Source organism: Chenopodium quinoa, unplaced genomic scaffold (genome assembly GCF_001683475.1).
Source record: "Chenopodium quinoa cultivar QQ74 unplaced genomic scaffold, ASM168347v1, whole genome shotgun sequence".
In the NCBI taxonomy this organism is placed as follows: Eukaryota; Viridiplantae; Streptophyta; class Magnoliopsida; order Caryophyllales; family Amaranthaceae; genus Chenopodium; species Chenopodium quinoa.
Window position 1 is genome coordinate 795,750 of NW_018742879.1, and position 23,875 is coordinate 819,624.

Here is a 23,875-nt window from a genome sequence, read left to right on the forward strand (position 1 = left end):
TATCGCCGGCGGCCAGTCTTTCACTCCAATTCCTCCTCCTTTTTCACGCGCCTCCCAAATCTTAAGCCATGATTCGCTCCCAAAGGCCTAATTGTAATCAATCGAAATCAATTTAATCGATCGATCCCCAACACCCCGCGATGAAACCGAATTGAATTTGGGTCTTTTGAGGGGCCGAATGGTGGTTGCTTGATGTCGCTGCTGTTGCGGTTAACTGCGGTGACTGGTTGCAATTGGTGGTGGCCGAAATTTATTTGTGGAAGAGATGAGGGAATGCGAGGGCAAATGGCTCCTGGGTGGAGTTGATTGATGATGGTTTCTGTTGTGCGACAGCGGAAGCAAAGGTCGTAAACAAACAAGAAAACAATAAAGAAATTCAATGCAAACAATAAGAACAACACCAAGAATTTACGTGGTTCACTATCGATGTGATAGCTACGTCCACGGGCACCGAGATCGAATGATTTCACTATAAACTGCAAAGATTACAAAGATGATTCTTGTATTTCTCAAGAACGTGTCGCACAACAGTTTCGGACTGAATCGAAAGCAGGGCTGCGCGAATGCTGTGCGCTACTGGTGGCTGGTGCGGCTGCGCGGAGTGTGTGGGTGAGCTGGGCGGTGGTGCAAAGGTGCCACAGCGAGGAGTGTATGGTAGATCAGCGTGGAGTGTGCGGCTGACTGGTGGTGTGTTGGGTGTGGTTGGTGGTGCGAGAAATAGGGGAGTGCAGGTGGTTGATTGTGTAGCAGGAGAGATGCGGGCTACTGTAAAACAGGGGAAGAGAAAAATTTGGGGCTCTTATTTGAGGATAGTTGGCTGGACGACGCCGGTACAGGGAATGGGTGGCGCCGGTGATTGGGAGCCGGCAGTGGACGGGTAAGGGCAAGGGGTGGCTGGGTTGTGGTGGGGGAGTAGATAGTTTTTTTTTAATTAATTATTATAAAACTTAAACATGGTTAGGCTTATAATTGCATATAACGATATAAACATCATTAATCTCACCATTGGATAATTATAACAAATTACAATTTTTCAGGGATAATAAAAAATTTTACAATTTGCCACGAGAAAATTAAAAAATGCAGAGAATTTCCTTTTTTTTTAGTTACTCAAAGCATAGTTTCTATTTTACCTTATTCAAACAACTTTAAATTGATTTGTAATTTGGTAGGGAAGGGGTATTCCTTTTAATATCTTTTGACTCACTTCCTTAAAATGTGTAACTAAATGAAGTGTGTCAAACTAATAAGAAACGGAGGAAGTACTATACTACAAACCTACGATACTATTATGACCTAACTTTTTTTTTTTTTTTCCGACAAGATTTATATCGAGCTCTTTCCCAAATTAATGTTAAGAATAACCTCAATTCCCAAATTGCAGCCAAAGTTTTAAGAATTCCCAAAGTACCGTCCACGTCACCGGTTCAGGGGGAAGAAATTTAAAATCCGGTCTACAGCAAAACCGCTACCTGAAGTAACGGTTTTTACTAATAAACTGCTACTTCAGGTAGCGGTTTTGGTTTGATAAATCGCTACTTCAGGTAGTGGTTTTTGTTTAATAAACCGCTACTTCAAGTAGCGGTTTTCTAGCAGGTATAGTTTCGCAGTTTCACTTTCCTCTTTCAATTTCCTCTTTTCACCAAAATCCCATCCACGCCTTCCAACAAAATCACACCTCCTTAAACGGAAGCCGGCACAGCCAAGGAATCCACCGACGCCGCCGGAGCATTCCTCAGCAACGAAGGCCGCCGCTGTTGACGCCGAGGGTTCGAGTTTCGTGGTCGGCATCGCTAATTTCAGAAGAAACGTGTTGTTGTTCTTGTTTGTGGTAAGTGCCCTAATTATTTTTTGTATTCAATTATTGAGTTTGTTGTTGTTATTGAGTTTGTTGTTGTTATTGAGTTTCAGAATTGTATGTATGTGTTGTTGTTGTTGGTTTTGGTTGTTTGTGATAAACATACGGCTCCTCTTTACTTTCTTCTTCCCTTAGTGTAAAAAGAGTGAGGTATTATTGTGTTTATAACATATCATGAGCTTTGATTTACTTACCTTACATATAACCCTTGTAGATTTATTAATGGTTTCGATCACATTACTCAGTTTAGGTTGCTATAATTTCTGATTTTGAAAGTGAAAATAGAGCTTCTATACACAAAGTACATGTAGTCATGACTTATGCCCATGTTGAGCTTCAAGAGGTATTAAGACCTTCATAGCTCAGTTTAGGTTGCTATAATTGTGTAGTTTGCTTGATGTTAGGACATTGCCACACTGTTAATGAATTTTTGCAATCTAATATCTTTGATTAATAATGGTCTTTTCTAGAATGAAACATGGAGGTTCCGAACTACCCTCTATATTGCTATTGGGGTGGAGAAATTGTCCACAAAGATAGCGATGTAACGTATAGGGGTGGGAATCAAAAATTTGTTTTTGTACATGCTGCGATGACATATTCACAAGTTCTGAACAAGCTATACGAAGAATTGAGTGTTGATCCTAGAGGTGTGGAGTTGAAGGTGGTTATGCGTTATCCTATGGCTGGGGCATATGTTGCAATTCCGTTGAATGACGACAACGCTCTTAGAGCTATGTGGATTGTTGTGACTCAGAGTTCTTCTGTTGCAATGCAATTGTTCATTGAACAAGTTCCAAAGGAGCCAGTTGTGCAAACTAACACTGGTTCCTTTCCGGGGATGGATTTTTTTGGTAGTATGGATCAACCGTTTTCCACTGGTCATCAAAGTGTGGGCATAGGGTCATTCACAAGAATGCTTGTTGATCCACATTATGTCAATGAACACCTGTCACAGTTTAGGTCTCCGGCCTCATCGCCTAATGTTGGAACCTCAACAAGCACACAACCACAAGGCATTCTTGATTCTCTTGACCCAAACAATGTTGATGTATTTGGCGATGCGGAGATGAATGACACTGATGAAGATGATGACGAAGAGGTAATTGAAGCTCGTGATAAGGCAATTAAAGGAAGCGCCCCCACTTCAGACTTCAATGAAGTGGCGTAAGTTGATCCTCGTTTGAATAACTCATGGATGTCTTGGTTAGGAAATGAGACATATAACAATGGGGGAGAATTTGAGGTTGGACAACAGTTTGACTCTTTGCAACAACTGAAAGATGCTGTGAAATCTTACTCCATAGCTAGAAATCAAACAATTCGAGTTGTGGAGGCAGAGCCAGAGAAATATGTTGTTGAGTGCAAGAGGAAATAACAATGTAATTGTTCGTGGAGGCTTAGAGGAGTGAAAGATCCAACACTCTCTACGTTTAAAATTGTGAGGTACAACGACCCTCATGCAAGTAACTGTGTTGGTGACATCGACTCGGTAGATCATAAGCTACTCACTTCCGAGTTCGTTTGCAATGCTCTTCTAGATGTCATTCGCGTTGATCCTTCATTGAAAATCAAGACAATGGTGCAACTTGTGAAAGAGAAATTTGATGGATTCCAAATAACCTACAAGAGAGCATGGCTAGCGAAACAAAAGGCAATAAAACTCATTTATGGGGATTGGGAGGGTTCATATGAACAGTTGCCTAAGTACATGGAAGCTCTCAAGGAATCAAATCCTGGAACTGTTGTTGAGTGGAGGTTGTTAGAGAGTACGGTTCCTGGAACACATATTTTTCAACGAGTCTTTTGGGCATTCAAGCCATGTATTGATGGATTCCGTCACCACAGACCCCTTATCACCATTGATGGCACTCATTTATATGGCAAATACAAAGGCACTCTACTTATTGCTATGGGAATGGATGCCAATTTTCAACTATTCCCCCTCGCTTTTGCGGTTGTCAAAGGAGAGAACAATGATAGCTGGTCTTGGTTCATGGCTTGTATTCGAGCTCGAGTTACAGATAGGAAAGGGCTATGTGTGATATCTAACAGACATGCTGGTATTTTAGCAGCAATGGAAGAAGTTGGAAGTGGTTGGGAGGAGCCCAATGCCTACCACAAGTACTGTACACGGCACTTGGCTTCTAATGTGAACTCAAAATTTAAAAGTGTCGTCATAAAGAACCTCTTTGGCAAAGCAGCTACTGCAAGGCAGAAGAAGAAGTTTGATTACTACATCAACAAAATTGGTGACTTGAATGTAGAGGCCCGTAGGTACTTGATGGAAATTCCGTACAGTAAGTGGTCCATTCATCATGATGGTGGTTTCAGGTTTGGTGTGAAGACTACAAACATGTCGGAAGTTTTCAACGGAGTCTTAAAGGGGGCTCGATGTCTCCCGATAACCGCTTTAGTGCAAATGACCTTTTTCCGGGTTAACTCCTATTTTGCAACTAGAAGAAGTTGGAGTAAAAGAAGACTTGAAGAGGGCCATGAGTTATCGGAAAAGGCTATGAAGACAATAGAAGCCAACATGGAGAAAGCCACGCACCATGAGGTTGTTGCTTTTGACTATGATGCCATCGGGTTGTATCAGGTTAGGACCGGTCGTGGAAGGAGAAAAGCTGGTAAAGGTGGTAACTCCCACACTGTGAATCTGTTGAGCAAGACATGTACTTGTGAGAAATTGAGAATATACAAGCTCCCATGCTCTCATGTCCTAGCAGTTTTTCGTCATCGAAGCCTATCACATGCAGACTTTGTGGATTCTTTTTTCACGACCGCCGAATATAGGCGTTCATACGCGAAGTGTTTCGCACCAGTTCCTGATCCTTGCCACTGGTCAGCTTACAATGGGCCTACTACTATGGCCAACCCAGATTTGAAAAGAGGCCCAGGCCGACGGTCCACTAGAATTCGAAATGAAATGGATGAGCGTCCCTATCGTGTGAAGAAGGCATGCAGTGTTTGTCGGCGACCTGGGCATAACAAGAAGACATGTCCTACTCTTATTGGTGGTGTTGGATCATTTGGGTAACATGATTAATTATATATTCTTGTTTAATATTTATGTTTATTCTCGAACGCTTAACATTAATTCAATTTTCTGTTATCGTGTAGGTCCCATGGAGCCGGTTATTCGTCCAGGCCCAGTTGATCCATCTGTTCTACGGTTGCAGACTTCCCATAGGAGCCACGATGTTTGGATTGGCGTAGCTGATAGAGTTCTCTCAGTTAGGGAGCATATGGTCAGCGTGGGACGTGAGTGGAGGGTAGAGGGCGGAGTACTAGAGTACGTTAGGCTTGCTGGGTTTTACGGTGTGCATAGGATTTTGGGTGGAGGGTTTTTGCTTGATCGATCTCTTCTTATGGCGTTGGTTGAGAGGTGGAGGCAGGAGACACATACTTTCCACCTAGTGGTAGGTGAGGCCACCATTACTTTACAGGATGTCGCCGTCCTGTTAGGTCTGAGAGTGCACGGCCCTCCTGTCATTGGACCTCCATTTGAGGGATGGCATGACCTAGTTGAGGAGTTGCTGGGAGTTAGACCTGGCCATGATGATAACGGTAAGCCGTTCTGGAGGGATCTACTTTGAAGTTGACGTGGCTCAGACGTCACTTCTCACAGATGCCAAAGGGAGTTGATGACTTGACAGTTCAGCGCCATAGCCGTGCTTACATTCTCACTCTCATGGGATCTATTCTGTTCGCCGACAAGAGTGGCGATGCTGTGTCACTCTACTACTTGTCGTTCCTTCGAGACTGGGAGACAACTTCGACCTACAGCTGGGGGAGTGCGACTCTTGATTTTTTGTACCGGCAACTATGTCGAGCATGTCAGCGAGATTCGAGACAGATTGGAGGCCCACTCATCCTACTACAGTTGTGGTCGTGGGAGCATATTACTATCGGCCGACCATACATTAGGAGGCCTCGAGATTCGCCACAGGAGGACCCTGAGGATGAGGATCAGGATGACATTTTGGGGACTCAACATCAGCGAGGTGTTGACCCTTTGGCGTGCAGGTACAGTGTTTGCTTCAAGTTCATGTTCTAACAGTTCTATCTTTCAAGAATTATTATTAACGAGTCTTTACAGGTGGTTACGTGTCCATCTATCGTGTGCGCATACCATACTACAGAGATGCGTTTGACCATCAGCGCGAGGACCAGGTACAATCGGTGTTTCTTTTTTTTTGTGCATTATTTTTCTTCCATTATGTTAGTCATATACATGTTGACATACTTGTTTTGGGAATTAGATGATTTGGCAGCCATATACTGAGGCGGTGATGGATCGACTTCCGGAGATTTGTCGCTCAGACATGCACATTTGGCGTACACGGGCACCTCTGATATGCTTTGACGTCGTTGAGTTCCACCTCCCAGACCGAGTCCTTCGTCAGTTCGGGTTAAAGCAGCCCATCCCACAGGATGTAAACACGGACGTTGCTCTACACAGGAAGGATCGAAGGGGACAGCGTAATTGGGAGATTCGGCATTCGGACCATGTACACGAGTGGAGTCGACGAGAGGCATTAGTCGTCCAGGGATACCCGTTCACTGGGACTTCTTCCCCGGCCATGACAGAGTACATGGCTTGGTATCGTCGCATCACGAGACTGGTCATTACTCTACCTTCGTAGGAGCGCCCCCCGAGTCATTACCAGCCAGCTACCTCTGACCTACTGCTTGTATGAACTTCATTTCATTTCAATCTAGTGCTTTCGTTTTTGATTTCATTTTACTAACATTAAAACTACACTTCAATGTAGGCACATGCATTTGCTGATTTGCACGTCCAGCTATCGGGAGCTACTGAGACCATCTCCCATTTGCCACCAGAGACGGCTATACCATTTTCCATACAGACGATGCAGGGTTTTACATCATTCTGTGGGCAGACCTTGTCTAGGGTGGAGCAGTCACACCTTATTCAGCAGCCTCGACCGTCCACGTCTTCATCTTCTACTGTGCACACTAGGCCGATCAGACCACCACCTCATCGTGGAGGCCATTCAGCACGTGCCTTCCGTCCACCGACTCACATTCGCCCTCCCTTGCATGAACCTCCTCCTTCTCAGCATACTATCATGACATCTCCTCCACTGGTGCATCGCCAGTATCAGAGAAATCGACGGCGTAGCAACACTACGTCTGGGGTTGGAGTTGGCTTGGATGACATTCCAAAGGAGGAGACAGCTGCATCATCTTCGTCGTCACCTCATGGGAAGAAGCAATGCCCGAGCTAAGTGTATATTTTGGAACTAAACTAATTTTTTTGTAAATGCTTAGAATTAGATTTTGTTATATTTAATCAATTGAAAAATATTCGACTTTGCAATTTGGACTTCCTCAGATCTTCATAAACTTGTTATTTGTGGTGGTTGTGTTGAAAATATGCTATATATCTTATGTTTTACAGGTACACAACTTGCATGTTTTTTTTTTGAATGATTATGTAAGTTTGAAAAAAAAAAACAGTTCAGGGTAAACCGCTACTTGAAGTAGCGGTTTTCCAATGTAAACCGCCACATCAAATAGCGGTTTTTTGTAAAGAAACCGCTACTTGAAGTGGCGGTTTACCTTGAAAAACCGCTACTTCAAGTAGCGGTTTTGTACTAAGAAACCGCTACTTGAAGTGGCGGTTTATTGCAAAGAAACCGCTACTTGAAGTAGCGGTTTACCCTGGACCGGAAAAAAAAACCGGTTTTTTAACCAATGCTTACGTAGACGGTAGAATGGGAAAATAAAAAGAAGTGGCTTTAGTTTGGGAATTGCGGTAATTCTAGACATTAATTTGGGAAAGAGCTCATTTATATCCTAACTTTAACTATAGTTCAATTACTTAATCTAACTTTTATTGTATTTAGTCTAACTTTTAGACTTTTTGGTAACTTTTATCAATAAAGCATAAATAACTTTTATTTATATCAGGGTAACTTATATATACGAGGTAACTTTTAATCATTATAGGGTAACTTTTGATCACTTTAAGGTAACTCTATATCAGATGTACAATATTTTAATTTACATCCAATTTTTGTAAATGTTTGTCCTTAATCTTTAAAAAAAACTATTTTTGTCAGATAAGTAGTTGCTAATTAGATACGAAGTATTACTATGTAATATAAAGTTTCATAATTTTTATTTGTAGTTTTTTTTCCATCAAGTTTGATTATGTTAGTTATTAAGGAGTATGTAATACTAATATTGAGTAAAATTATATTAATACAAATTACTTCATATACTACACTTATAAAATAAAGATTTGCTCTAATGATAAAGGTGATTTAAAGGTCGTGAGATCAACAACTACAAACCCATTTGATAGCCGGTAATAAATGGTGGTTTTGAGAATGATTTTTAAGTGTAATTAGGAGGTTATTAACATTGTAATCCCATGGTAGTGCACTTTCATCCTCGAGCATGTGTTTTCTTTGTGAAAAACATCCACTACTAATTGGGAGGAGGTGTTAGGTGAAAACGAAAATTTCTTTAAAAAATGGTTAATTTGGGATGACTGGATGATCCGAGCTAGCATTAATACTGCGTAATTGAACATTGATTTTCATTGCAAATTTACATATAAGTTTATTCTCGTTACCATCAATAATGACCACCTCCAAATGGACCGTAAGGGGTTTGGGGTGATGATTTCTATCTTTTCTTCTTGCTTTCATCTTACTCCTAAACCTAATTCGTGTTTATCAATCAAATGCATATAATATATTAGAGATTTCTCACTAACCTGATACTTGTATGGGATTATACTTTTTATTTTTAGGTTTAAAAATGTATTTGCATTAAAGCATCATTAGGTGAACTTATCGAAGAAGGATTTCACAAGCACATCGAATTTTCACTCCTTTGTACAAGTGTGCAAGATAGTTGCATAATCACACAACTTCATCCAAAATTGAACCAACGTGGGAAGCTATTTCAACACGATCATGTATTCTCGTTCCCAGCCGTCCACATTCCTCCGTGATGTACATGTACACTCCAAGCCACTACGTCCCTAAGTCTTCATTGTAATGAGTCTAATGACCAAATCTACAACTCAATATTTATCTCTTTTTTCTCTTTTGGTTTTGTTAATGCATTGATGTTGCTAATCGTTTAAAAAAAAGTGAGTAATTTTTAACACTAATAATTAGCTTCACCTTAATAGAGGTGATTCCAATGAAAACCCGACATAAAAATTTTGACTTTTCAAACCTTTTCTAATCATCAAAAGTCTACAAATTTATTAATCCTTCAACTTTCTTTTACTAGAAAACCATATTTATTTTGAAGTGATAAAAATAAAATTTCTCGATAACTTCATCTAATCATACTATCATAGTCTCAAGACTCTCAACTCTCATAACACCCTCTTCCATATTTTGAACTTAAAAGTAAAATTTAAAAAAATCTAGAAATTAATTTTAGCTTAAGAGTGAAAAATAACAGGATTTACACATGTTTAAAGTTTAATATTAAAACCTCCAAATTTTTCTCTCACAGAAATCCCTCAATCACTCCACTCCTCAAAATTCCCCAAAATGACGCAACAACTTCTTCCCTAAAACTCCATTAAAATCAAAATTAGGGTTTGAAATGCGACAAATTCAATGGCACCAATTCCCATTTTATTGACAGAAATCGCTTCATCATCACACTGTTGCTCCTTCAATTCTCCTCTCTGTTCCCGTCGCCGGAGCTCCGGCACCTCCACCACCGTCGCCGGCGGTGGTTTTCTCTCTCTTCCAGAAGCTTCGCATTGTTCTAGAAGATTCTCGTCATTTTCTTCCTTGATTTGTTGTGCTGCTGTAATTTATCGTCGTCATCATCATCACCATAGATCTGTTGAACGAAGAAGATGGAGTGTAAATGTGAATGCTAGTGCTACGGCATTTCGTGCTTTGGATGCTCATGTTAATGGCCATAATACTTCCAATCACGTCGGTGTTGAAATCCCCGTTTCTTGTTACCAGGTTTTCTCTCCTCATTTCACTGAAAAATTAGTCATTTATTGCTATATTTTTTTTGTTACAGTACTATTTTATATGTTTTTTGGATTTTTGCTGCAATTTTTTTTGATTTGTTTTACTGAAATGTGGGTTAGTTGTCTCTGATTGTTGAGGAATTGCTGTAGTTCTCGTGTAGATTGGGGTTGCATGATTGCAATTTTTCGGCTAATGATGATGTTGGACATTATTATATTAAGTCTATGATTGATGTTTGCTTGTGCGTAGAGTAACAGTGGGGACTGGGGAGTGACAATGTGGGTTGGTTTACCGGAAAATTACGCTAGGTTGGTGAAGCAGGCGAAGTGAAAGTCTGTTAATGAGTATTCTTGGATTATAGTTGTTTGGGAAATGGTGGAGCTGCTGATTGATGTTTGCTTGTGCATAGAGTAACAGTGGGGAATGGGGAGTGACAATGTGGGTTGGTTTACTGTAAAAGTACGCTAGGTTCACAGAATTGTAGGATGTTTTGGTGAGGCAGGCGAGGTGAACGTTTGTTAATGAGTGTATTGTCAGATTATAGTTCTTTGGGAAATGGTGGAGCTGCTGCTGATTTTTTTGAAATGGACTGTAATTATGTAGTGAACTAGAGGAGTGTATTACTTTCCTTGATCTGAATTGGTTGATATAACTTTTACATTTATTAGGAAGCTGAGTACAATGATTTAAACTTGCATTGGAGTTGTAAAGCACCATTTAATGTTGAATACATAGTATCAATTAACATATAATATTATATAGTGTCGGGTTTAATTTTGCTAGCTATTGTAGAATGGCTATATTTAGATTCAGAGGGACTGAGGGAGTAATATTCAAAGCGATGCAGACTTCTGACAGATCTGATGAAAGACACTCCAGATCTTTTGATCCATTCTCTTATGCAAATCGGTCTTAGTTTGATTGACATTTTTGAGTGGCCAAAAAATACTATTAGGTGAAAATGGCACACTTGAGCTAGTTCTTTGTGTCTTGATATGGAATTTGCTCTTTGCAAAATATATTACGTTTTATATGTGATTTTATAAGTGGCTTGCAGTGCTGAAGCAATAAAACATGCTTCTTTTATGCTACCTTAGTAGTGGCTTGTTGCCCTTTGGTGCATAAGTTCATGCTAAAGCTCTTAAGTCTCACTAACAAACAGCTAATTTCTTGGCTTATGCTCTGACCAGTGCTGTTGTATTTAAAAAAATTATATAGCATCATAATGTCATCTACTATATATGGAGTACCTTATAGCACCTACTTTTGGATACTGCTTATTTGGGAGGAGGGATTCTCATCCAAAATCTTTGTCTTGCTCAAGCTGATACTTTATGTAGTGGCTATATTTGTGTATCCTAGAGGGTATCCTTTCTAAATGTAGCTGTCTTTAGTAATGTTTGAAGGCTTGAAGCCAAAGGAGGCAGTTCAACCTCATTGTTTCTTTTTCAAAGTTTGTTAACTCTCCTACACTTGAAACCTGAGAATTTGGGATAGCAAACTTACATTGCAATTAAATTATGCAGATTATTGGTGTTCCTGATAAGGCAGAGAAGGATCAGATTGTGAAGTCTGTGATGGACCTGAAAAATGCTGAGGTCGAAGAAGGGTATACAATGGAGGCTGTTGTATCCCGTCAGGTAAATGTAACTTGTTGAATGGCTTACTTAGGATGAATACTTGTTAGAATGTCTTTTCATTTCAAAATCAATGTTGTGTTTATGTTTGCAGGATTTGTTGATGGATGTTAGAGATAAACTCCTTTTTGAACCGGAGTATGCTGGTGATATTAAAGAGAATATTCCACCAAAATCTACTCTGCGCATTCCGTGGGCTTGGTTACCTGGTGCTCTTTGCCTTCTTCAAGAGGTATTATCGTTTATGACTTCATGTTAGACAGAGCTGGATTTTGTTATCGTTATGTTTTATCAGTATTTGTTGAGCGAGATATGTAAGATAATAGATGTGGGATTCTCACAGTTGTTTTGACCTGCTTTGTCTGGGCTACATTGAACGCCCAAGAAAGGCTAGTTTATATTTTTGCTTGCAATAGATATGAAGGGAAAAATACCTTGTCAATTATTCTTTCTAGAAGCTATGAGCTACCTTTTTGCATGTGCATCTTTTTATGCTGCCAAACTTAGCCAGGGTGCATTGTACGACTGCTGTTGGAACCTTAATCTACTTGAGATTTGTCCTGAATTTTCATTGATATTTGTTATTTAATTTGCCTAGGTTGGAGAAGAGAAGCTAGTTTTAGACATTGGGCGAGCAGCTCTCCTGTACCCTGATGCCAAGCCACATGCTCATGATGTACTTCTTTCTATGGCTCTTGCAGAGGTAAGATAAGTGGGAAAGATATCTGGAGTCGCTGCAGTATATTCTAGCAGCCTTGTTATTTGTCCCTTTCTTACCATAGGTGCTTTCTTGAAGTGTGCAATTGCCAAGATCCATTTGGAGAAGAATAAAGTGTCGCAAGGATTTGAAGCTCTTGCTCGTGCCCAATGTCTTTTGAGGAGTAAGACATCCTTGGGAAAAATGAAGCTTCTTTTGGAGGTAGTATTTTCTTTTATGATATTCTAATCTTCAAATATATCATTCTATATGCTTTTAGACTCTGTGAAGCTCATTATGAGTGAAGATTCGCAATGTCTGCAGTTTATTCTCATGTTCGATATTCTTTTGCTGCTTTTTATCTTTTAATGTTTTAGATGGTATTATTGTTTCTGAGCAGCCAAGGAGAAGTTATACATGCATAAAAAATTGAGATGTTTTATTACTGAAATAACGTATTTATTGTTTTTGCTGTATTGCATAGATTAAATCAGAACTGTTATATGTAGATGCTGACAATTATTCTCCTGCTTATAAGCACAATACCATGAATGAAACATAAACCCATAATGATATGTTCTGTACTTGTGTGTATTAAAATAAAGAAAGAACAAAGGAAATATAATGAACCTAAAGTAAAGTGTGACGTTCCTATCACTCATAGTGTCATTTTGTCTTCCATTCCATTGCCTTCAATTAGAGGTTGCATGCTTCACGTGTATTACAATGACATGCTGAATGAACTTCATTTATATATTATAATTGTATTTTCTTTGTTGGCCTTGCCTACAGATAGAAGAGTCTTTAGAAGGGCTTGCACCTGCTTGCACATTGGAATTGTTGGCAATGCCTCAGACTACAGACAATGCTGAACGCAGGCGTGGAGCAATGGCAGCTTTGCGGGAATTGCTAAGGCAAGGTCTTGATGTAGAAGCTTCATGCCGGGTCAGTGATTGGCCCTGCTTCTTGAGTAATGCACTTGGTAAACTCACGGCTTCAGAAGTTGTTGATCTGATCCCCTGGGACAATTTAGCATTGACTCGTAAGAACAAGAAATCTCTTGGTTCTCAAAATCAGAGGGTTGTGATTGATTTTGACTGTTTCTACACTGCACTGATGGCTCATATTGCTTTTGGGTTCTCTAGCAGACAAAGAGACTGGGTAATTTTCTCACAACCTTGATGGTAGAAATAGATTGATTTATGGACTAAGACTTAATCGAATTAGATAAAAGTTGTAATATTTGGATGCCTTTTTATATTTTATTTTGATTGGTTTCTTGTACTAATATATTTTCTGATTGATATATTGAACTGATATTTTTTAATTAATTTATTGGAATTAAAAAATACTTTTAAAAAATAACTGACTTTTGCTTTTCAGCAATGTTACTGAGATCCGTTGTTTTTAAAATACCAATCTATTCTTAGGAACTTCATGGAAATGTTATCTTTTCTGGAATGAGTTGGTCACTAATTATTGTGACTCATCACGTTGCATAGATTAGCAAAGCAAGATCAATATGCGAGTGTCTGATGGCATCCGATGGTGTTGACCTGAAACTTGAAGAAGCTTTTTGCTTGCACCTTCTTGGACAGGTTTACCCTTTTCTTATTACTTCATTAATGTGTCCTTAGCAATTGTCAGATGCTCAAGATTGTTTTCTTGCAGGGTAGTGAGGCAGACACTCTTGAAAGGCTTCGACAGGTTGAATCCAGTAAAAATTCAGGATCTAGAAACTCACTCTTGGGAAAGGAAGGCAAAGATGCTCCTGCCTCAGACTATTCATTAGTATGTCAGCTCTTATATAAATATATGTTATATTTTTGATATGTTGTCTCTAGGTTGTCTGTTAATTGTTACTTTGTTAGACTTGCTACAGATCAATTGCTGTACTCTTTTGCTATTTTTCTTTTGGTTGGCAGGACTCAGGAGTCATTAGGATTAGTGATCATTTGTGAGTCGTGATGGTATTTGTTTTCACCTTTTGTCATTATGTCATGTATATAGGCTGTAAGGGACCTTCAACAGTACCTGTAAAATTAAACGGACCTTTGACATTAATGGTTTCTTTTTTATGATGATTTAGACCTGTCTGTTGGTGAGTTCAGTTTGGCATGATGCATTATGAAAAACATTTGGGCACTTTTCTAAGCTGCATCATATGACAATGATATAGTTTTGTTTTAGTCTCCTGTGTGTAAGCAATTTTTTTTTGGAATTTTCTTATCTGGTGTTGATAGCCTTAATTTGATGACTGATTTAAGACCTGATTTTGCTTTTATACACCTTGAGCACACAACCATCGGGTAATAAAGTTTGCATTGGTCCTGTCAAACATGAGAAATTATGAACATAGGGTGCATATAGCTTCTAGCATTTAATTGGCAAGCACAGTAGTCATGCTGTTGTTTAACTGATTTTGTTGTCTTTTCTTTCCTTCTGCTCCCTAGTGAAACTGGAATTACTTGTTGATATTGATCATTCTTTTTTTCTTATGCCACTGTATCTTGTCTTTTTGAGTCAGGCGGTAATCGTATTCCTTTTGACACTTTTTACTCACCTGTTGTATTATATTGGCCAGGAAAAATGGCTGAAAGATGCTGTGCTGTGCTTGTTTTCAGATACTCGCGATTGTTCCCCTTCATTGGTAAGATGATTATAATTCTGATGGTATATAATTCATGAAATTGTGAACTATATCATTTTTAGTTTTCCTACAGGCTGGGTATTTTGGTCAGGAGAAGAAATCTTTTGGCAACAAGCAAAGTAGAGGTTTGTCACCTTCTATGCCAAACGTAAACCACAGGACAATATCTCCTGCTGTTTTGTCTGATCAAATGGTGTCTGATGAGCGTCTTGCTTCATTGGTGTCCTCCCAACATCTTGGGCCTGCTGTAAAGCAGTTGACTCCAACTAATCTGCGAAGTCCATTACAAGAAGCTAAACCTAGCACCCAGACCGGAACAGCCACTCCACCACCACAGTTAAAGCGAGATCTTGGTAGCTACCATCATAAAGCTGCTACTAGCTGGATGGCTCAAGGAAAAATTTTCGGGCGTATTACATTTGTCGCAGTTCTAGGTTGTGTTGTCTTTGCCACTTCAAAGATGTTGGGCAGGCAAAGTGGGCGTGTGTATGGCTCCAGACTGGCCAATAGAAAAACGTTGTGCTCATCTCTTGGTGATCACTCTGGACATAATGGCATGCATAGCAACTTTGCTGCAGCAATGCAGCAGTTTTTATCAACTTTGAAGCTGGGAGTTAGAAATCAATCCAACACAGGAAAAAGGCAAAAATCGTCTGTCTTGGCTGGCTTATCATCTCCTGTGCCTGCTGCATATGACAGGGTAATGACTCTTGAAGAAGCTGAAGCTCTTGTAAGACAATGGCAAGTAATCAAAGCTGAAGCCCTCGGTCCTGATCATCAAGTTCATTTGCTCTTTGACATTCTTGATGAGTCTATGCTGCTTGAGGTAGGAATAAGCTATAATTCTCCTTTTTTACTAGCTTAAATTGAGCTTCAGACTTTATTGCCATCCTAGCTGCCTGCTGGTATTTATGCATTTGCAAAATAACTGTTGGCATTTAGTTGTTACAACACCCTCAACAAGTCCAAAGGGAAGATGGAAAATCAAAAGGCTTTTGTTGTCCTTAGATTTTTGCTATAACTTTTGGTCCATATTTTTTTTAATTGATGGTAGTGCAGTGCTTATAACAGAATATTTTATATCAACCATTCTAGATTTTGGAAGACATTTCTTTTATTCAGTCTTGTTCTCTTCTTTCCTCCTGACATTCACAATTCAAAAATGATTATAACTTTATTATTATTTACAGGATGGTGTTCATTGTGTTAGGCATTTGTTCGTGTTTATCTACCCACTATAATTTGAAGTAAATAGGCTATTTTTATGTTAATGCCTTTTCCCGCCCCGTTTCAGTGTGGTTATATAATTGTATTGTTATGATGGGTCTCATAATGGGTGACTCTTATAACTCCCCTGGTAATATGTAATGTGCTTGATAAATGTGTGTTCTTTTTCCCCAGTGGCAAGCTTTGGCAGATGCAGCCAAAGACAAATCATGTTTTTGGAGATTTGTTTTGCTGCAATTATCAGTCCTTCGAGCTGATACATTCTCAGATGCCACCGGCACTGAAACAGCAGAAATTGATGTTCTGCTGGAGGAAGCTGCAGAGCTTATTGAAGAAAATCAACAAAGGAATCCAAATTACTATAGGTAAGACAGCATTTAAATCATCATTTTCCCAAATTTGTTTCTCAGAGAGTCAAATCCTTTGCTTTAGCCATGCTTTCTTGATCAGTTGGTATTACTTCCAAGTTTTGGCTTGTTATTGCATTTGGTGCAACTTTCACAGATGTAAATTCATTAAAGCCACTTATCTTACCTCCCACTTCTCTTTTCCTTTAACGAATAAGGCAACAAGGAGGAGATGCACATAAAACTGAAAGCACTAGACAATATATATATATATATATATATATATATATATATATATATATATATATATATATATATATATATATATATATATAAAAAGCTGTAAACATTTTCAAAAGGACAATAAACGGCCACTCCTTCCATTTGTTAGGCTTCCCCTTCTCAATCTTGTTGAGGTGTAACTTACAATTGATTATGTCAATATATTGATAAAGTTACTTTTAGATTTGAGCTCAATGATTTCATTATATACTAGTATTATTTCTCAGTTTTATTAACTATTATTCTCTTTGAGGTGTAACTTAAAATTGATTTTGTAGTACATGCATGGTTCTTATTATGATAAAGTAGATCGAATAACTAACTAAACAAACAGCTATAATAGAGGGTGTTGGGAAGCTATGATTTGAGCCAGTGGTTTTTAAGTGCAAGCATATTACATACTGTGATAAAGTAGATGGAATAACTTACTAAACAAACAAATATAAGAGGGTGTTGGATTGAGCTGGAGGTAGGAAATTTCAGGAATATCTATATCTTAGATGCTTGTTTTTGTGAGGAATAATTTGTATTATGCTAGTATAGTAGTATACTATGAAATGAGATGACATTCAGGATTAGGCCCCCTCTTTTTTTAAAGCTTATTGTGAATGTTCAGATGGTTAGGGCAAATATCTCTATAATATGGAATTACAGATAAAGGCCACATGAACTGATGGGTTATCCTAAGATTCCTAACATAGCTTCTTTTTGCCAGATGATATACGACTTTATTACAATTAGGTATATATAAAGTAATTCAGCTTTAATGTGGTGCTTTTAAACAATGCTAGTCATCTAAGGACATTTTGAAGTCAGATTTCTCTCTTTTTATTTGCTATTATTGCTTTCTAGCTGAATTTCTTTTTGGAGAGGGTTTTTATTTAGTTCTTTAAGTTAATTTCTCTTCACTCTCAAACTCCATCAACTGTATCCTCACTTACATAAATTCATTGTTAAGAGTGTGTTTGGATTGAAGGGAAATGGAGGGAAAGGAAGGGAAGGGAAGGGAATGGAAGGAGGGAGTTTCTTTCATTTGGATAAAAAATTAGGGATGAAGGGAATTGGAGGGGAGAGAAAGGGAAGATTAAATTCTAAGAAAATGATCCCTCCAACAATGGAGAGATTAGGAAGGAAAACTCATCCTCTTCCTTCCCCTTCCTTTCCCGTCCCTCCTTCATTTTCCTTTCTTTCTTTCCCTTCCCTTAACATTACCCAAACAAACTGTAACTGTTTGGATAGCAAAGAAGGAAGGAAAGGAAGGGGAGGGGAAAAGGAGGAAGGGAAGGGAAAAGAAAGGGAGGGGGAGGTGAGCTCCATTTTCCCTCCAAATCTCTCCAATTTTGGAGGGATTATGCTTATTAAAGAGAGAGGGAAAATGGATCCCTCCCTCTCCTTCCCCTTCCTTCCCCCAATCCTTTATCCAAACAAGAGAATTTGTCCCCCTCCCTTTCTCTTCTCTTCTTTTCCTTTAATATCTTTCTATCTAAACAATACTTTGAATTTGATATTAACACTATGTTTGGATAAAGGGAAATAAAGGGAAAAGAAAAGAAAAGAAAGGGAGGGATTCATGGCCCCTTGTTTGGGTATCACATAGAGGGAGAGAAAGGGAGAGAAATGGAAGGATTGATTTTCCCTCCCTCTTCAATGAACCAAATCCTTCCCATATTGAAAAGATTTAGAGGGAAAATGTAACCTCACTTTCTCCGTCCCCTTCCTTTCTTTCCCCTTCCCTCTTCTTTCTTCCCCTCCCTTTCCCTTCACCATTGCTATCCAAACATAGTGTTAAGTGCCTGAAAATGGTAGAGACTGGGAAAATTAATAGAGTGCAGAAGATCAGAGGAGAGAAAACGAAGCATATAAGAAGACCCTCTTCCCCAATTTGGCTTTGGGTGAGGCGAATAAACTCTGGGAAGGGTGCAGCAGCTTATAAAATCCTTCCCAAAAGAAGTTTGTGCTGGACGCAACCCAAATTGAATATAATTAGATTTGAGATACACGATCTAGCTAATAATCTCAGACTTAAAATAGGTTCTTAAATTTTGAATTATTATATAATTCATAGCTACATACCCTATGGTTAGTAATCTAAAAGTTCTTAGTAGGCAAGGTATGTTAAAATCTCGTTTTGAATTGAACATGTGTTTTTTTTTTTGTTTCTTTTTTTTCTCTCTTTCTCTCTCTTTCCATTTTAAGTGGCTGAAATGTATTCACATTTTTGTTTTGATATGGCTGCAGCACCTATAAAATTAGCTACCTTCTGCGACGGCAAGATGATGGTTCATGGAAGTTCTGCAAAGCTGATGTAGATAACCCATCCTGATATATACCTCGATCACTGTATATGGTAACTCAGTAGTTAGGATCTTACTAATTCTTTAGGTAATAGAGTTCATTTCTTCCACTGACCAGACTTGTAAAAAAAGTAGCTTATAGTGATGGCAGCAACACACTTTTCCTTGAAATTTGTTTTTTCAAGAGCAATTTCTTGCGAAATGTCAGTGAAATTGCTGCCTGTGAACAATTTTTTTCACAATGAAAGGAAATGAGTTATTCTTTGTATTTATCAGAAAGATGCTGCAGCTAAGTAATTGGTTTTTCTTGGAACTCAGCTGCAGTTCAGCGAGATTTGATTGTTGGAACAGGATGGACAAACCTGTTGTTTCCCGCTGATTTTTAGATGTTAGTTTCCCTTTATTTATTAATTAATTGATTAATTTTTATTAAAGTATTATTTATTGTTAGTCTTATTATTAATACTTGTATAATTTTTTGCTTGTTTTATGTGAATATGTTACAAATTGAGTGGTTGTGTATGAAAAGCTTGATTGTGAATAATCTAAATACGACTATGATCTATGACAAATACCAAAATACTACGGAGTACATTGTATACTGAACTGTTTTTGAATCCTCGATTGTAATTTCAAATTTTGATAATGTGGCTGAGAAAAAAATGGTTTAATTAAGTTGGTTTTTATTGAGAATTTGTATCATCTCTAATATGTTTTGGTGGTCCTTTCCATTTTGATGTTAGGGACAAACTCCGATTGACTTTTGAGGAATTGGAACTGGTTTAATCGATTCATTCTTTTATCTTCTTACTTTTCGTTTAAAAGTATTGTGATCTTCCTACTTTCTCTTAAATTGGCTTTTTGCTTAACAAATTTGTTAGTTTTTTCTCTCCTTAATTCGACAGAGTTAAAATGGAATAAAAATAAACAAAAGAGTACCAACATAGGGAATTTTTACCTTTTAATGCCCTGTTTTAAGATAGGACATGCAATTCACAACTAATGATGTTTAGGTAATTGTAGAAGAATGAAATTATCAAATGCATAGATTTTATAGATAGTGTCTAATGGTAAGGTGGTGGTAGTCGTAGCAATTAACGATTGGTGTTCATGAAATATTTCCTAAAGTTAATACTATTATAAACGTAGCAAATAAGCTTTCTTCTGCTAGAAAGGTCATGTTTGGTGAATGGCTTTTTGATGGTTTTATTTGGGTTTGGCTTCTAATTTTACAGGTGATCAAACAACAACAAAAATATCTAGTTAAAGCCTTTTTGATAGTAAAATTGTAAACACATTACATGTCATTGCTTGAAATTTAAACTAAAAGTTTCAATCCATTAGCCATTAATTTTCCAATAACAAACAACTATGACTATATTTAAACTAAAAGTTTCAATCTATTAGCCATTAATCTTCCAACTAAACACAATTGTTAACTAATGCATATTTTTTCTACTCTCATATGTACGACCTATTTGCCAATCAGCTGGTACCACTTCGTTAAATTGAAAAGTCTTACCATTACTAGTAGACACTTGAAATGAGAGACTTTGACCATCCAACCTCGTCCAAGTTTGCCAATTTTGCCCCCAATTACGGGTCATTTGTGTCCAACTTGTTTTTGATCCTTTAATATTCACCCCAGCAACATCCCCTACACCACCAGCATTATAAACCAAAACCATCAACCAATATGAATTTCCTTTAAGCTCAAACTTAACACCTCCTTTCTTATGGCATTTCACCTTTCTATAAAGAACCGGAACAATACCGCCTTTGTACTCCGCAATCTTTAGGAACATAGGCATCGATAAATCGAAATGTTTTCGTGGTGGATTGCACCATGCTTGCGGTGTTTCTTCATACCATGGAGGGCAAAAGTTAGTGGCCGTTACTCGAATTGGACGAGCCCCTTGCTTACACCATTTTGAGTCTATGCAAGTTATTTGGAAGCACGCTCCGCAAGCAGCTCCATCGTTGAAGAGTGCTGTACTTAGTGCTGCTGTTTCTAGACCATAACCTTGCTTGAATAGGTCACCGTACCCACATGCACCATCTGTGTATATTAAATTCATGCATGAAAAGTTAATTATATGGTTAATTGTAACCACATCATCATTTGCTATAACATTTATGTAAAGGACTAATGGAACGTTTGGCTAGTGTATTATTCACAACTATTAAAAATTGAATGTTGGTGCAGTGGTAATTGGGGCTGCACTTGGTAGGAAGGACCCTAACCACCCAGATTTGAACCCCAAATCCGGATTAACCCATAAGATGACCGGGTGGAACACAAAAAAAAGTCAAAATATCCATTTTTCTTTTGGTAAATTTTACATCATACCGCCTGATAAAAAAAACAAAAAAAAATTACATCATACCAGGTATTTATGTTGCATTGTTGCTGATGACTTTTAACAAATGAATTTAATTTGCACAAAAATTTAAACAATATGCGAAAAAAAAGCAAGAGAAAGTGTAGGTATTGTACCTCACAAAAATTACTCCGCGTCACAAGATTCATACCATAACTAAAAAGATGCACAGTTCGAAATCAAGAACCTATAATTATATTTTTAAAACAAAACAACTAAGACATTAAAATCAGTTATAAATTGAAAATACATCCTATGTTCACCAACATTTAGTGTCACTACAATTTTTTTTTTTTCCAATTCATTTTTACAAATAAATATCACTCCATCCATTTCATAATGTTAGTCCCATATACTAGTTTGGGTGTTTAAAAAAGATCCACCCATATTGAATATGTTTCATTTTTAACTTAATTTTTTTAGAATTAATTGTTTGTGGATTGATGACATAACTCTAAGTAAGGAAATCTCTAATTTGAATTATACAATTATGACTTACACTTTCCCAAAAAAAGAATTTTAAAAATTTAAATAAGGTAAACTAATTATGATTTATTTTGTACTTTAATGTTAGATTCCAAATATTCTTCTTTTCTTATTTTATACTACCTCCGTTTTTTTTATGTGCAACTTTGAGGAATATTTGTGAGACATAAAATATTCCAAAGTTGCACATAAAAAAAAAACGGAGGTAGTATGATTGATTCCATATGGAATTAACATTGTGAAACGAAGGGAGTATCTGGTTTAATGACATTTAGATAAAAATTGCATTGCACAAATCTGATTCAAAAACACTCATTAATTTAAACAAGCACAAATTTATAACAAACATCATGAATTAATAAGATTTACAATTATAATATTAATAAGATAATCCTTGAAATACAAACATAAACCCAACAAAACAAATGGTAGTCGATACTCCTTCCATCCAAATTTATTAGTTGACACGTTACTAATTCAAATTGCATAACCAACATGTATGTTTACTAATATTATACTGTAGTAGACAAACAAGAAAACTTACACATGGTATCGCCGCCGTTAATATCACCATAAAACGTTGCATGAGCGAAATGCCAGCCATGTCCACCATGATTGATATCATTTGATCCCTTAGTTGTAACAAAAATTAGCCCTAATATTACTACATAATAACCAGCTAATAATTGAGAATCACCCATTGCAAAAATAATTATGCTATTACAATAGTTGTGTAGAAGAAAGCCTAATTAGCTAGTGCTCTTATTTTGCTGTTAGAATACTAAATTATAAAATGCCTATATTTATGATAATCTTGCATTCTAAAGTAAAGAAATAGTCATATTGTTGACTTCAATTTTAAATTAAAAAATTGAGAAGGGATTGTTTCAATACATTAATTAAGATTAAATAAATCACAAGGTAAAAAAGGAACAATATCAGGTTTAATATTTAAGATCCCTTATTTTCTGCTAGTATTGAGAATTTGAGATAACTGCATCATAATTATAAGGAAAGTAAAATTATTGGGATTTTTTATATTAAAAGAAATTAATCATGTTTGATTGTGATCCCATCTTTTCTGCTAATATTGAGTTTTGACCATTAGAATTAAAAGAACACACAATTTTATTCTACTTTTTTGAATGCTCATAAATGCCAAAATATATTTTTGGTTATACAAATTAGTTAGCATGATTATTTATTTCAAATTGTAATATATATATTTTTTGTAAATTTATTACATTATATTTCAAAATCTTATTTTAACATTGTATTATCGATCAAATTGATAGTAAATTTTTAATATATGCATCGCGTGCATATAGGGCTAGTTTATATTGATTCTAAAAATAAGGTTAGATAATCATATAAATAGGGTTCAATTTAAAAATAATTTAGGTTTACATGATGTCAATTTTATAAAACTAAGATGAAATATATACAAGCGCACGACTTTATATTTATTTTTATACTACGTATTTAAGTTATTACTTTCATAGTTTCATGTGATATATTCTAAAGCATAGGACATATATTTATCAAGAAGAAATTTACATATGCCACATTTTTTTTTTTTTTATTTATGATATGTTGAGTGTGGTTAAGCCCACTGTTTTGGTACGGTGGAATATTTGTGCATATTCTTAAAGCTTTCGAAAAAATCAAGCAATGTTAGTTCTTGCTCATATTTTCTCTAAAATTATCAACTTTAACGTTTTAGAGAATTCTTGACATTAGAAACAACTAGAAATATGGTTCGTGAAAATTCTAGAACATATGGCTACAAGAAAGATGAAAGAAGTTATGGAATCTTCTAGCCATTTCTTCCAACCTCTATCTTCAACTATAAATATAGGTTATAGGCATTCAATCAACATACACACAAAAAGCCATATCTATACACGAGTCTACTCGTCGTTTGTGGGTTTTTTTAAAAGAATTTTTTCATGTTAAATATTGTGTGTCTTTTAATTTACTTTCGCTATGCACTCACCAACCCTAACATTGATCAAATTTTTA

The 23,875-nt window shown here is 37.0% G+C and overlaps 4 protein-coding genes across 4 annotated transcripts; 3 read left to right on the forward strand and 1 right to left on the reverse strand.

Moving 5' to 3' along the window:
- Positions 1 to 1,960: 1,960 nt before the first annotated feature.
- On the forward strand, positions 1,961 to 7,236 carry LOC110726363. The gene is made up of 4 exons (XM_021905835.1): positions 1,961 to 5,887; positions 5,961 to 6,034; positions 6,124 to 6,555; positions 6,637 to 7,236. Exon 1 carries the CDS (start codon positions 3,438 to 3,440, stop codon positions 4,896 to 4,898), a length of 1,461 nt encoding a protein of 486 aa, XP_021761527.1. The 5' UTR covers positions 1,961 to 3,437; the 3' UTR covers positions 4,899 to 5,887; positions 5,961 to 6,034; positions 6,124 to 6,555; positions 6,637 to 7,236.
- LOC110726263 (serine/threonine-protein phosphatase 7 long form homolog) lies at positions 4,987 to 5,457 on the forward strand. The gene has a single exon (XM_021905717.1). The coding sequence runs from the start codon at positions 4,987 to 4,989 to the stop codon at positions 5,455 to 5,457; it is 471 nt and encodes a 156-aa protein (XP_021761409.1).
- A 1,940-nt stretch (positions 7,237 to 9,176) lies between the features above and the next one.
- Positions 9,177 to 19,420, forward strand: LOC110726364 (plastid division protein CDP1, chloroplastic-like). The gene is made up of 12 exons (XM_021905836.1): positions 9,177 to 9,840; positions 11,379 to 11,492; positions 11,584 to 11,721; positions 12,088 to 12,192; positions 12,286 to 12,408; positions 12,979 to 13,347; positions 13,689 to 13,784; positions 13,858 to 13,977; positions 14,771 to 14,836; positions 14,910 to 15,662; positions 16,238 to 16,428; positions 18,931 to 19,420. Exons 1-12 carry the CDS (start codon positions 9,478 to 9,480, stop codon positions 19,013 to 19,015), a joined length of 2,523 nt encoding a protein of 840 aa, XP_021761528.1. The 5' UTR covers positions 9,177 to 9,477; the 3' UTR covers positions 19,016 to 19,420.
- Positions 19,421 to 20,334: 914 nt separating this feature from the next.
- Positions 20,335 to 22,554, reverse strand: LOC110726221 (expansin-A23-like). Its single transcript, XM_021905686.1, has 2 exons — positions 22,398 to 22,554; positions 20,335 to 21,045 (listed from the first exon to the last, which is right to left on the reverse strand). Exons 1-2 carry the CDS (start codon positions 22,552 to 22,554, stop codon positions 20,426 to 20,428), a joined length of 777 nt encoding a protein of 258 aa, XP_021761378.1. The 3' UTR covers positions 20,335 to 20,425.
- Positions 22,555 to 23,875: the final 1,321 nt, after the last annotated feature.